The sequence below is a fragment of the Gallinula chloropus genome, assembly GCF_964237585.1.
Source record: "Gallinula chloropus genome assembly, chromosome: 5".
In the NCBI taxonomy this organism is placed as follows: domain Eukaryota; kingdom Metazoa; phylum Chordata; class Aves; order Gruiformes; family Rallidae; genus Gallinula; species Gallinula chloropus.
The window spans coordinates 49117778-49129798 of NC_140090.1; the positions used below are offsets into that span (position 1 = coordinate 49117778).

At 43.2% G+C, this 12021-nt stretch overlaps 1 protein-coding gene across 5 annotated transcripts in view; it reads left to right on the plus strand.

Moving 5' to 3' along the window:
* The window catches only part of PCDH15 (protocadherin related 15), a gene marked incomplete at both ends in the record, with an annotated part of 350568 nt that overhangs the window by 273276 nt on the left and 65271 nt on the right, over positions 1-12021 (plus strand). For all 5 annotated transcript variants that reach the window (XM_084265723.1, XM_084265721.1, XM_084265724.1 and 2 more), the window contains 2 exons: positions 8609-8718; positions 9494-9634. In XM_084265723.1, the coding sequence (XP_084121849.1) occupies positions 8609-8718; positions 9494-9634 (251 nt within the window). The remainder of the gene's footprint in view (positions 1-8608; positions 8719-9493; positions 9635-12021) is intronic.

Below are 12021 nucleotides of genomic sequence, written 5' to 3' on the forward strand. Positions count from 1 at the left end.
ATTATTTTTTTGCAAGCCTGTCCTCTCTACGAGTACATTCTCATTTTAAAAAGTGAAAGTTCAAAGGGACTTGGGATCTTTTTTCTGGTTTTGTTAATTAATAAATACCACATCCTCTGCTACTCGAAGGTCATTGCTAATAGCAATGTGCTGCTGCAGCAGGAAATTAAATGTTAACAGAAAGTAGCATCACTGGTTCCTAATTATTGCCTGTGGACACATTAAACAGGTGTTGAGCCATTCCGTGGCAGAAGAAGGGAAGTACTGGAAACTTTTCACTTCTGTTAGTACTGTGTTATAGGTCCCCAACCTGTTTGGAAATGCCTCCCCTCTTGTACAGCAATCTGAAGTTTGGTTCCAATCACGTGACGCTGCAAATTTGAGGATATTACTTGATGTAAATGTAGCATGGCATTCTATTTCTCTGCTAGCGACACCACTCTACTGTGAAAATGGGTTCTGGCTAAAAAGTGAGATTTTGTGACACGCAGACCTCTCGCTTGCTCAGTAGATGATACAATATAATGTTTTCCATTTAATTAAATCCACCAACACAGTAGGCAGATACCATCAAAGCGAATAGCTCTGTATCCTAGGATTTAACAAAACAAAATTATGAAGGCATATCAGGAGTCCGTTCGAAGAGTTATCCCAAGAGGCTTTGCCCCGGTCTCTGGTTTACTGCTGTTGGGTTCAATTCAAGCAGTTATTATGCGATAGGGAATGGGGAATCCTGCACAGAGGCTTTGAGCATTTCACATTTGAAATATCTCTAATTTGCTGCCTCCTTCAAAAAGGTGCCCTTTGGCACAGGACAGCATCCTGCTGCACCATAGGAGCAATGGTGCTGCTTTGCATCATGAATATCCTACTGATTCAGTCATCCCTCTTTACAGTGCATGAGAGGAAAAGACAAGTATTGAAAGAAATTAATTATTCCAGGGAGAGGAACAGGTTAATTTGTACGTCTTGAAGAAAATGAGGATTGAGAAGTTCTCCTCAGGAATGAGGACAGCAGTTGAGAATGCCTTTTGTTCAAAGCAAGAGCAGGATAGAGGGAAAAAATCCCAAAAGATCACACCTCCACTTCGGAGGGGAAGGGAACATTTTTGCATTGCAGGCAGCAGTGGCTGTCGTCTCACTGAGTTACCTACTTGTCTCTGACAGATCGCTTTGAGAAGTAATTTGAGAAATCATCATTTGTTCCATATAAGTAACACAGCATCATTCAGGGAATTGAGCTGCTTCCTAAATGAAACCACAAGCCGAAGTGGCAGGATATAAATTTCTGCTTCAATGCAGTTGGCTTTTCATCGGGCTGCTCCCAAACTGTATTGCTTTCAGTCTCTGTTTACTTGAGCTTCCTTCTTCCCTTCCAATTAGAAGAGCCCACTCCCATTTTAAGCAGTGCTCAGCTTGGGGATCATTTCCCCTTCTTGCAGCAGGAGTGGTTTAGTTTGATCCCTCAAAAGCCCTTTGTTTAATGACAGTAGATGGAAAGCATCCTTTTGGATAATCCTTTTCCTAGGATATCCATAACATAATGGAATTTACATTTTACGAATGAAGAACATGAAAAAGAGTTAAGCAGTGTTTTTTATGTGGCATTGGGGGGAGTGGAATAGTAACTGTTTTCCTCCAACTGATGCTTGAGAGAGATGATGCAGAGGTTCCAACATGCATTTTTGATTTGCCTTGTGTGGCAGTGGCAGTTTGGCTTCAGGGAAATGCATGCAACACTGCCTTGGGAATCGATGCTTTACGGTGGTGTTCTCCTGGTGTTTGAGAGATAAATACCATGAAAAGGTCAGTATGCCTCTTCAACCATTTTCAGAATTGAGACAGAAAGTGAGGATATTAAGTGCAATAAGGAATACATGATCCTTTGCAGGATGCTCTTTTGGATAATTTCTTTGCAATAAAAGGATAAGAAGGAGCACTTCAGCATGTGGTTATAGAAGTTAGGAAATTAAATTATTTCTACAGCAAATACTGAAGCATGGTTTGCCATTGAAAAATGAGTGAACAGGTGATTACAGTGTCATAGAAGTGTCACACTTTCCTCCCCATTTTTCTTGTTTCAGCAGCGCTACATTGCATTTTATTCAAAACTCCTTTTTACCACTGGGAAAGCAAACTCTCCTGGTAGGTATTTTTTTCTCCCTACCAATGAAATATTACAGTGGAAGGGAGATAGCTGCATGTCACCCAGCTACCCCAGGAGAGGGAAGCAAAAACTGACATTTGGTTTAGAAGAGAATAGGTTAGGACAGAGGTTGGCTGTAACAGTGTCCAGGCTCCCTTGTCAGCTGTTTGAGAGATAAATACCATGAAAAGGTCAGTGTGTCTTCAACCAATTTCAGAATTGAGACAAAAAGCAAAGATATTAAGTGCCGTAAGGAATACATGATCCTTTGCAGGATGCTTTCAAGATAAACGGCATGAAAAGTATATATAATGAAGCAGAAAATATTCTTTTCCAGGAAGAAAAAAAAAAAAAGCCTCTGTCAGACCGTTTGGATTGTTAATGGTTGCATGTACAGGAAACTGAAAATTTCACAAATCGATCAAGTATTGCTCGAACATGCGGCATGGTCCTTTTTCTGAACAAGGAAGGCAGGCAAGGCAGTGTAAATGCTTTGGGGAGAGGATTGAGTTGCAGTCATGATATTTGCTTTTTCCTTTCTTGTTTCTTTCCTTTTTGTTTTGCCACACCAATCAGAAACTTTAACGGGGTTTTTTTTTCCACAACTTTAAAAACCCGGCTGCGTAGGCCAGACTGATGGAATTGTTTCTACTCATAGTGCTTCTCCTTGCTATTCTACATTCCATATAACTTTGCCGTTAACTACCCTCATTTTAGACACTCCAGAGCACTCTCTACTCTTGACTTCTCTCCAGAGATGTACGTGTGTTTGGTTGGTTTTAATGGCTTACCGAGTTTCTCTTTAATGCAAAGTATCAGATGGACACAAAGCCAAAGGAAATCACTTCTCACAAGGAGCTGGGGGACAAGAGCCTCTGCAGGGATGGGTACTGCTGCTCAGGGACATGCTTCAGGTTGAAGAGGGTGGACTGGCTTCAGGTAGAATGCCCTTGAGAATTAAAAGTACCTGAGGCCAAAAAGAACGCTTGAAGAAGCTGTCATGGGAGAGAAGAAAGGGAGGTGATTTTCTCAGGAGAGGTCCAAATGACATTTTAATCAAGTCAAGCTTAGAACCTTAGTGATGTAATTAAACAGAAAAATAAAATACTTAAGTTCCAAGGTATGCTTGTGGACCTTCATGAACTAAAATATAATCTCCAAAGTAGAGTCGACTGAAGTGTCTGGTACATCAGCATCATACTGTTGAACTTCAGTACTAAACCAATTTTCCAATTTATTACTGGGTTTGATGGGTTTGAAATTTAATTTTTGATTAAATCTCTTGTTCGTGCTTTTGGAGATAGAGAAGTTTCATGGTAAATTTAAAGTATATTGGGTGTCAGGCAAATGGAAAAATGGATGAGAGGCTGACGTGTCTAGCAAAGGGAAAAAAGCAGAAGAGAGGAGAAGTTAAAATTTCATCCTGGACATTAGAAGTAATCCTGCCCTGCGGTGTATTTGGTATGTGTTTAGCTCCCTATTTCCCCCTCAGGTCAAGATATGGATGATTGATAGCTAATTAAAAGATAGTATTATTGTACAATTTGTATCCTTTCCCAGTGTTTTCATGTATAAACAGTGACTTTCTTTTAATCCTGTTGTTTTTCTAGTTTGGACCTGCCTTTTTTTTATGAGGGACAGGCACATTTTGAGGGAGGGTTTCACACTGAAGTGGTACGCAGTGCGATAGAGGCCTTGGAGAAATTCAGGCACATCTTAAACTTCTCCAGGGGTAATTAAATCAACAGAGAGGGCCAGAAGGCCTATTACTGAATGTGTATTTTGTCTATTTTAAGTGACTTTGTTCTTTCCAAAGCTGAGGCTGTCAGATGCGAATCTTAGCTCAGCACAAAGTGATTGAGGCTGCTCCTTCTTTACCCTTCACTGTCTTCATGCCCTCTTTTCCCACCACAGCTTGTTGGGATGGGGTTGGGCATGTTGGGTGGCTTCACCTGTATCCAAGGATCATAACATCTACTATTTCTGTGAAAACATGGAAGTGAAGATCAACCAACCTAAATTGTACATTACTGTGACAGTTACAGGGAAATGACATGTGAGTGAAGTAACAGAGTGAAGCTTCCATAGAGTGAAATAACTCTATGAAAACAGAGTCATACTGTGCAAAGTATAGAGTTATTTTGTCATACTCAGGAGGTGCTCAGGAGCAAGGATTTGAGAAGACCGAGTTGCAGCCAAGGTGACTTGTGTGTGTCTGTTGCTGTTTATCCCATTTCACCCCAAGGCTTACGGGGCACAAGGGGATTATCATGGTAACATATATAAGGCCTTTTTACATTTAGCGATGTGGATGCCACACATGTAAGTGTTGGGGGGGAGGGATTATTAGAAATCCCGTGTTTAAAAAGGTGTTTTGTTTGGATGCGCAGAAAGCAGCTGTTTTACTTAAAGCATTTCGCATAAATCGGTGCTGCTAGGTATGGTCAGAGCCCGCGGGGTAACAGCTCCATTGGCATTTCCACTCCGTGGCTCAACAGGCAGTTAGTTGCAGGTGTGATCAGACAGAAATACCTTCAGATGAATCCTACCCATGCGTTGAAGTCAGAAGTCACAGCGGTGACAGCCCTTTCGTTGCGCTGTCAGTTTTCTAAGCTTTCTCTGAGTGGCTTGAACTGGATTGCACTGCTTTGCTAGTGTCACATCTTCTTGCAAAAATACCCAGCCTTCATCATCCAGTAATGTAAAATTATTGCGTAAAAAGGCCCTTGCCTGGCCCTTGAAACAGCTTCAAAAATATAGAGTGCTTAAAGGCTGAAAGAAAGCACTGTTATACATCTTAGTCATTCAAAAATTGGAAAATAATTAACTTCTCCCCAGAGAAAGCTTATTTGTGCTTGTCAGCTGAATACCGTTGTCTTTTGCTGGTTCACTTCTCTACAATTTGGTAAAATGCTCCAAAGTGACGGGCTGTATGTTTTAATACAGCTGACGCATTGCTCCCGTTCATCCTGATAACTGTAGATAAATCAAGGAAACGAAATCAATGCAATTACTGTGGCGGTTTTTGGTATGCTGCCTCTCTAGCCTCTCATAGAAACCCCAAAAGCTAATTGATATTGGTGTCAGAGGGGAAGGCCATTTCCATTAAAAGAATATACCAAAAGCGTGTGCTTCAGATGAATCGTGGGCTTTGTGTGCACACAGGCGTGAGGGTCTTTGTTCAAATGAGGCACCTTCAGAAAAAAAAGCAAACAATATATAATGGAACGTGAAAAGGATCTTTATTTTCCTTGCTAGCCCGCATCTCTGACCTTATCAGAGGTCAAAGCTTCAAATGCCTTCAGATTTGACAACGTTTATTCCTGTCTCCAAAATTAACTTTGACATTGGTAAATTCATGTTAATAAGTATTTTATAGCTCTGGTTTTGCGGCTTAATAAATCAGGTAGCAATAATGAGCTCTATTTCTACAGCTGATAGCACACTTGAGGCTGGAGTGATCAGCTCCATCCATATGTGCGCTAGTAAAGTGAACTTGGCATCATCCTTTCCTGTGAAGAAATTGGGAGGTCGGTGATCAGTCTGGCCACTGTTTACTGTGTGACCCAGGGAGGCTCAACCTGGACTGCTGTGTTCTCCCCATTATTTGTACTGGGGAAGGCCCTGGGCTGTGCAGTAGCACTGTGAAACCTCACCACACTGAGTGAAATTACATGGCTTAATTTAGGAGAGACCAGGCCCTCCACAGTGAGGGGAACCTACCAAGCAAGGAAAGGAGCAGAGGTAGGCCAGGGGGTGGGGAAGGGGTCACATCTCTTAGCCCAGTTGGCGTGATTTGCCTTTGGTGTCTTCAAACCAATATTCATCTGAAAGAAAATGCTTGTGAGGCAGAGGTCAAGGGCAGGCTGTGGGTCTCTTGTTGTGTGATGGCTTGGGTTCAGTGTTTGGATTGCAAACTGGGGTTCCAGCTTTTTCTGCCCTTGGTACAGAAAACATACAGTGGGGTGGAGCATTTGAAAAGCATGGCAGGGCAACAGAGGGATGTTATAACATATTCTCTGAAATGCAAGCAAGTACTTATTTTGTCCAGAATTTTGAAGATGAGTGCATGACTGAAATACTCAGCAAGAGTCTCACTTGGCCTTTTTGAGATAGTTTACGTTGCAGCTGTAAGTGCATTGGCATAATTTGTTCTGAAGTAGTTACGGATTCCTTGAGGAGATGGCACCTCAAAACGTACCTCATACCCTTTTCCACGTGTGCTGAGAGAGATGGCGGAAGTGATTGCTGAGCCGCTCTCTGTCATCTTCGACAGGTATTGGAGAACAGGAGAAGTGCCTGAAGACTGTAGGACAGCCAATGTCACTCCTGTCTTTAAAAAGGGCAAGAAGGAGGATCCCAGCAACTATAGGCCAGTCAGCCTCATTTCTGTCCCAGGAAAGGTGATGGAACAGCTTGTTCTGGATGCCATCTCCAAGCAATTGGAAGAGAAGAAGGTCATGAGGAGTAGTCAGCATGGAGTCACCAAGGGGAGATCTCATAGCCTTCTATGATATCATCACCGGCTAAGTAGATGGAGGGAGAGCAGTGGATGTCATCTACCTTGACTTCAGCAAGGCTTTCGATACTGTCTCCTATGACATCCTGATAGCAAAGCTGAGAGAGCGTGGGATAGATGAGTGGACAGTGAGGTGGGTTGAGAATTGGCTGTCGGACCGAGCTCAGAGGGTGATGATCAGTGGAGCAGAATCTGACTGGAGAACTGTGACTAGCAGTGTTTCCCAGGGCTCAGTGTTGGGTCCAGTCCTGTTTAATATCTTCATTGGCGACCTTGATGAGGGAATAGCATCCACCCTCAGCAAGTACACCGATGATACAAAGCTGGGAGGAGTGGCTGACACGCAGGAACACTGCACTACCATTCAGCGAGACCTGGACAGGCTGGAAAGCTGGGCAGGGAGAAATCAAATTAGGTTCAACAAAAGCAAGTGTAGATTCTTGCACCTGGGAAGGAATAACCGCTTGTATCAGTACAGGCTGGGGAATGACCTGCTGGATAAGAGCTCTGTGGAGAAGGACCTGGGGGTCCTGGTTGATGACAGGTTGGCCATGAGCCAGCAGTGTGCCCTGGTGGCTAAGAGAGCCAATGGGATCCTGGGGAGCATCAGGATGAGTGTGGTTAGCAGGTCGAAGGAGGTAATTCTCCCCCTCTACTCTGCCCTGGTCAGGCCCCACCTGGAGTATTGTATCTAGTTCTGGGCTCCCTGATATAAAAAAAAGACAGGGATCTCCTAGAGGGAGTCCAGAGAAGGGCTACAAAGATGATTAAGGGCCTGGAGCATCTCCCCTGTGAGGAAAGGCTGAGTGAGCCAGGACTGTTCAGCCTGGAGAAAAGAAGACTAAAGGGGGACTTTATTAATGCTTATAAATATCTTCAGTATGGGATGCAGGGGGAAACAGCCAGCCCCTTTTCAGTGGTCTGTGGAGACAGGACAAGGGGCAATGGCTGCAAGTTGGAGCACAGGAAGTTCTGCACCCACATGTGGAAGAATGTTTTCTCAGTGAGGGTGACAGAGCCCTGGGACAGGCTGCCCAGGGAGGTGGTGGAGTCTCCTTCTCTGAAGATATTCAAGACCCGTCTGGACACCTGTCTGTGCAATATGAGCTAGGGAGCCTGCTTTGGCAGGGGGGTTGGACCCGATGATCTCTCGAGGTCCCTTCCAACCCCTATGATTCTATGATTCTATGGTTTTCTGAGGAGATAGCATTCAAATAGTAAAAAGTGATGTAATTCTTTCCCGCATTTCCTTTCTACATGAGGAAGCTGCTGAACACGAGATGCTCAGTTTTCAGTGTTTGTGGGGTATGAAGGAGATGAGGTGATGATGCGTTAGCAGTATAATCTCCTTTCTTTACGTGTTTGGTCCTCAGTCACTCAGAAACAGTTTTGTCAATGCTTAGAGGACATGTAGGTATGCTTGGGTTGCAGTTGATTTCCTGAAAAGCATCATGGCTTTTAGTACCAAAATGTGCTGTCGGGAAGACTTTTGGATCTTTCTGAAGAGGAGAAATTCCTGTGGAAGAGGTGTCTTTAAAGTGCTTGCTGTTTAAATGTTAGAGGCTTACCCAGGAGTGGATTTACTGAAATTTCTTAGAAGAGGTTAGTCCTGTAAGAGAGCTATTCTATTCTAAATTTTCCTTGCAGTTTATCAGTCTGCGGTTGATTCTTGTGTTTCTGTTTTCTAGTTGTTATTCCCTGCTTTTCCATTTCTCACACCAAAGAACTGTTCTACCTTTATGTTATCACCTTGTGTCAGTTAGACTTCTTACTTAGTTTTGTTTGCAGAAGAATGTTAAACCTTTGCCTGTTTAATATGCCTTTCCCGCAATAAGGGAGCATCCCACTTTGGCAGCCTAATAGAGGAATGGAGGATTAAGTTTCAGTGACCTGCAGTTCAGGCAACTGGAAGATAACACAAATGTTTCTGTTCAATTCTGCAGACCCCCGCCAGTGAGCGAAAGTGCACCAAAAGGAACTGTGGTCACAGTTGTTACAGCGGCCGCTTTGAACCAGACCATTGTGTATTCAATTGTCTCAGGAAATGATGAGGGTGAGTACTGACACTTCAGCCTTAGCGATTCTGCTCAGCCTGTGCATTACAGTCTTCAGTAATAGTGATTTGGAATAAAGCTGCTGAGATGAAATGCCATCTCATCCATGTGAACAGGAGGGACTGCCTTGTCATGGCTTTAGACATCAGTTAAAGAGTGTATTAATTAGCAGAATTACAATTACAATTAAAATATAATGAGATCTTTGTGGATACGTTGTGGATGCAAAGTTCACGTTGGTACCACATGGTGTGAATCCATGGCATACTGGAGGAAGAGTACAAATAGCTCTGATGGCATCAAACTTCTTGCTAGGAAATCCAATCTAAGGCACTACAGGCTTTGCCATGCTGTAGCCACAAGTATGAGGTTAGAGTCTGGCAGTTAAATTCCTACCTTTGCATCCTCTTTGGGCACTCACCATGATCCACCTAGATGTTGCTGAGTAAAATGATGCAGAATTCTGTGGGGGATATGGAAGAACTCCCCATCCCATCCTCCTTTTTGTGTGAGGGTGGGATGTTTGTCTTCTCTCTCTTGCCAGTGTGTCCCCAAGTGGGTTATTCTGGTACCGGGTCTCATTCAGCTGCTGTGTTCCTTTGAAGACAGGAGCATGGAGGAGTTAGATGGGCTTCTAGAGGCCTGAAGCAGGGAACAAGTTTCTGGAGACAGTGTCAGACAACAGGGTCAACACTAAAATAGAAGCAGCACTTAAGCATTAAAAAAGTGTTTATGCATCTTTGAAAGTTACTTCTGTTTTTTTCTGTTTTTCAGATGTGTTTGCTATTAATAACAGAACAGGCGTGATCTCAGTTAAAAAGGCTTTGGATTATGAAAGTGTGAAAAGCTATGAGCTCCGAGTTCAAGCAGACTCCTTGCAAGTGGTACGATCCAATCTGCGTGTCCCTTCCAAAAGTGAGTTCAAAAAAAATCCTTGTTTTTCAGTCGCTTATTAATATAGATAGTATTGTTACTTTTTGGAGAATATAGGTAATTGCACTTAGCTATTGACCTTGCGTTGCTCTCAGAAACACAGCAGCAATGATGGTGTGTGAGAAGCAGAGTGCATCTGCAGCTCGCTGTGCTTGCCTTCCATATGTGGAGCTGATGGCTCTTGAACTAAACCCTCATGCTTCATGTCCACCTTACCCAGTTGAAGGTCTCCCTAATAGGGACAAAAGCCATGTTTTTATATAAACAGCTAGTTGGTGACACAAATTGAACATTTTGAGTGTAATTAGGGCTTTTTGTGATGGAATGAGAGGGGCAAAGACTCTCTTGGGCTCCCCTGAGGGTCTGCATGGAATTTATTGCAAGCAATAAACTGGAGCAAACTGGAGGCAAGGACATGCTGTGACAAAGACAGGAAGGATCTTTGCAGCATCTCTAGGCAGGGAGGAATTTATTTACAAACTGTTTTGCTTTGGCTACATCTCATGGTGAGGGATTTTTTTTTTTCCACAATAAAAGTAATTTGAAATATCTTTTGATTATTTTTATCGTCGTCCCTGTAAGGAAAAGGTCTGGGAAGTCTGGCTTTGAAACATTTGGCTGGCTTAGTGTCCTGTCCCATCCTGTACAACTTCCTATTTAGGCCACAGTTGAGCCTTAATGAAAAGCAAACCAACCTCATACCCTAAAGTATTTTGGTAAGTGTTTTTACACAGACTGTGCTTTTTTGTCCATTTTTCTTTTCCATATTTTTGGTCCCTGTGAGTCTGAGTTTTTCCCTGCTCTACCTAAGGAGCATTACACATTCAGTTAAACTAAGCCCAGGGTGGTGGACTGAAAAAGGGCAGTGAGGAATTGATCATTTGTTTAAAGGCTACAAAAACATTACCTCCTAGCATTCTGAATTCGATGTTGGATTATTCTGAGAGGATTGTTCTGCACTCACAGGTACTCTGGTGTGAGCTGTGGGCTAGGCCTGTTGCAGGCAACTGGAGCTTTTCTCTCCTCTGCACCAGTGTTAATGCTAGAGCAGGTCTTCAACACTACAAAAATCATGCTCATCCTGACCAAAACCACCCTGTAACTGATGAGGGGAAACTTCAGCCTCTTTGCTTTACACATGCGTGTCCGATGGTTGCTGTGCCACCTCTCTGTGTTTGCCTTTGCATGAGCTTGAGGAGTACTGGGATGCCAAGGTCCAGCTGCTTGCTCTTTAGTGCTGGGTGTGCAGTTTCCTCCAAAAAGGACACGACTTTGGTATTTTGAAACCATGAAACACAAACAGAGTTTAGATTTCTTTCAGGTTCTGGTTTTAAGGAGATAAGCGGTATCTTAGTTTACCTGTCAGTCTGGGGAGATGTGCAGAGGGACAGACTGTAAGCACAACTCTGGGACCAGGCTGTTCCTCAGCGTCAGTGAGATTTGGACACTTATCAAAGTGTGAACATAGTAAAGCCTTCTTACACATTTTGGAAGCTGTCAGTAATATAGTGAACAATTTTAGTTCAAGAGCATGTTTTAAAGCATTGCTGGCAGTAGGATGCTGCAGGGATTGTGCTGCGATGGACTTTATTGAGATCTGTGTTCCCAAGGAGGTCTGCATGGCAAGCCAGGGCAAATAAAGTCCATTGGTCATTCCCATGTCACTAATGTTGGACTGTCACCTTCTCACCTGCCCTAAGTAAGAGAGAAATCTTTCAGGTTAGGACTGGGAGCACAGTGTGATCCCTTTCTCCCCCTTACTGCTGAGAGAGATGAGCTGTGTCAGCTCTTTTTTTACTTTTGCTACTCACTCGGGGCTCTGTGCTGGCCTGTTGGCAGGCAGAGAGTCAAACTACCACTACGTTACTGTCAAAGGTGACAATGTTGTTGCACAGCAGACAGACTCTTTCCCACGTGGCAGATTGTGATCCACAGAGTTAATAGTTTGAGGGTTACAAAGAAAGGGCCACCCTTAGCTAACTAGGCTGATCCTGCTGTCCTTTTTCTGTAATTAGTCTTCTAATTGTTGTTCTGATGGATACAGTAACAGCTGTGAATATTAAGAAACCCATCTCGCATTTATTTCAGTGCCAGCTCGGTGCATAGGCTTGAGGGTATCATGTATAGCTTAAGTCAGATTTTTCAGCATAGTAATTTAAACAGGGTGCAAGTCTCTTTCTTACATATATACACACACACGTGCATGCACACACACTACTGTGGAACCAGCTTGTGATACTGAAATTGGAACTTCATGAAAATTTACGTAGCTTTTTAAAGTTCTTAAAGATATTAGACTTAAGGGGCTTAAGAATTTGGGAGCATGCCATAAAATGGAGTGATAGCCTGAGGCGTTGTTCAGGGACTGG